This window comes from Aplysia californica, unplaced genomic scaffold, assembly GCF_000002075.1.
Source record: "Aplysia californica isolate F4 #8 unplaced genomic scaffold, AplCal3.0 scaffold00030, whole genome shotgun sequence".
In the NCBI taxonomy this organism is placed as follows: domain Eukaryota; kingdom Metazoa; phylum Mollusca; class Gastropoda; order Aplysiida; family Aplysiidae; genus Aplysia; species Aplysia californica.
Window position 1 is genome coordinate 228,212 of NW_004797300.1, and position 1,373 is coordinate 229,584.

The window sequence follows — 1,373 nt, forward strand, 5'->3', positions numbered from 1 at the left end:
AAGAGAAGGAGAGAGAAAGGAAGAGAAAGAAAGAAAGTGAGTTGTAGAGAATGATAGACAGATAATGTAGAGAGACAAATTAAAAGAGAAAGAGAGAGAGAGAGAAAGTGTGTGTGTGTGTGTACGTGTGTTTGTGTGTGTGTATGTGTGTGTGTGTGTGTGGTTGTGTGTGTGTATGTGTGTGTGTGTGTGTGAGAGAGAGAGAGAGAGATAGATGGCAAGAGATAGTGAGGGCGGGGGGTATGTGTGTGTGCGTGAGAGTGAGAGAGATGAAGGAGACAGAAACATATAGATAGATAGATAGATAAATAGAGAGAGAAAGAGAAAAAAAGAGAGAGAGAGAGAAAGAGAGAGAGAGAGAGAGAAAGAGAGAGAGAGAGAGAGAGAGAGAGAGAGAGATAGAGAGAGATAGAGAGAGAGTAAAGAAATAACACCCAGCCATCCCCATACACACATGTCATAAAGCACACTGAGTCCGGACATATTATTTTTAACATGAAATTCATTCTATGGAGAACATCATTCTGATTTGTGTACTCGGCAGAGATAATCTCCTTGTGAACTTGTCGCACTCGGAACTCCGGATAAAATTCCAGGAGGCGAGTGTGAGGGGCTGGACGACTAAGCAGCCACAACTCTTAAATTGGCAGGAGCCAAGCGTTGCTAGACGAAACGTTCCCCAGGGTAGGTCATAAGAGGTGTTATTTTAATTATTTTTTTGTGGGTTTTTTCCTGTTTTTTTCCTCTTCTTTTTCGTTTTGGAAGAAATTTTGTTTTTGATTATTTTGTTTTTTGCTTTTTGCGTTAGTTGCTCCTTTTGTTTTTTTTGCTTTTGTCTTTTCGTGTTTTTCGTTGTTTTTTTTTCTTTTGTTTTTTTTTTTCTCTTGATTTCCTTTTTTTTCGAGGAAGGGGCGGGTTCACCTCACCTCCTCCTCCTCCTCCTCCACCTCCTCCTCTTCTTCTTCTTCTTCTTCTTCTTCTTCTTCTTCTTCTTCTTCTTCTTCTTCTTCTTTAAATAAAATCCCAATCTTTTCAAATAATTCCCTCCCCCCTCCCCACCTCTCTGTCCCGCACAACTCAAAACTTTTGCTTTCGCCACATTTTCCTGACAGATTGAGACAATAGGCGACGCCTACTGCGTAGCCGGAGGCCTTCATAGGCGGAGTGCCTATCACGCTCAACAAATAGCCTGGATGGCTGTGAAGATGATGGCAGCCGCTGAAAATGAGAAGTCACATGACGGGAACGTTATCAAGGTCAGTGCTGTTGGCTAGCTAAGTTGGTGGGTGAGTGGGAGAGTGTGTCTGTGTGTCTGTGTGTTGGGGCGGAGGAGAGGGGGTGTAGTGCCGCGTTGTGTGTGTGTGTGAGTAAGG

The 1,373-nt window shown here is 43.1% G+C and overlaps 1 protein-coding gene across 1 annotated transcript in view; it reads left to right on the forward strand.

Moving 5' to 3' along the window:
* LOC100533323 (soluble guanylate cyclase subunit) overlaps positions 1-1,373 on the forward strand; it is a gene marked incomplete at its 3' end in the record, with an annotated part of 184,338 nt that overhangs the window by 156,623 nt on the left and 26,342 nt on the right. Inside the window, 1 exon segment of the mRNA NM_001204620.1 lies at positions 1,113-1,256. Within this exon segment, the coding sequence (NP_001191549.1) occupies positions 1,113-1,256 (144 nt within the window).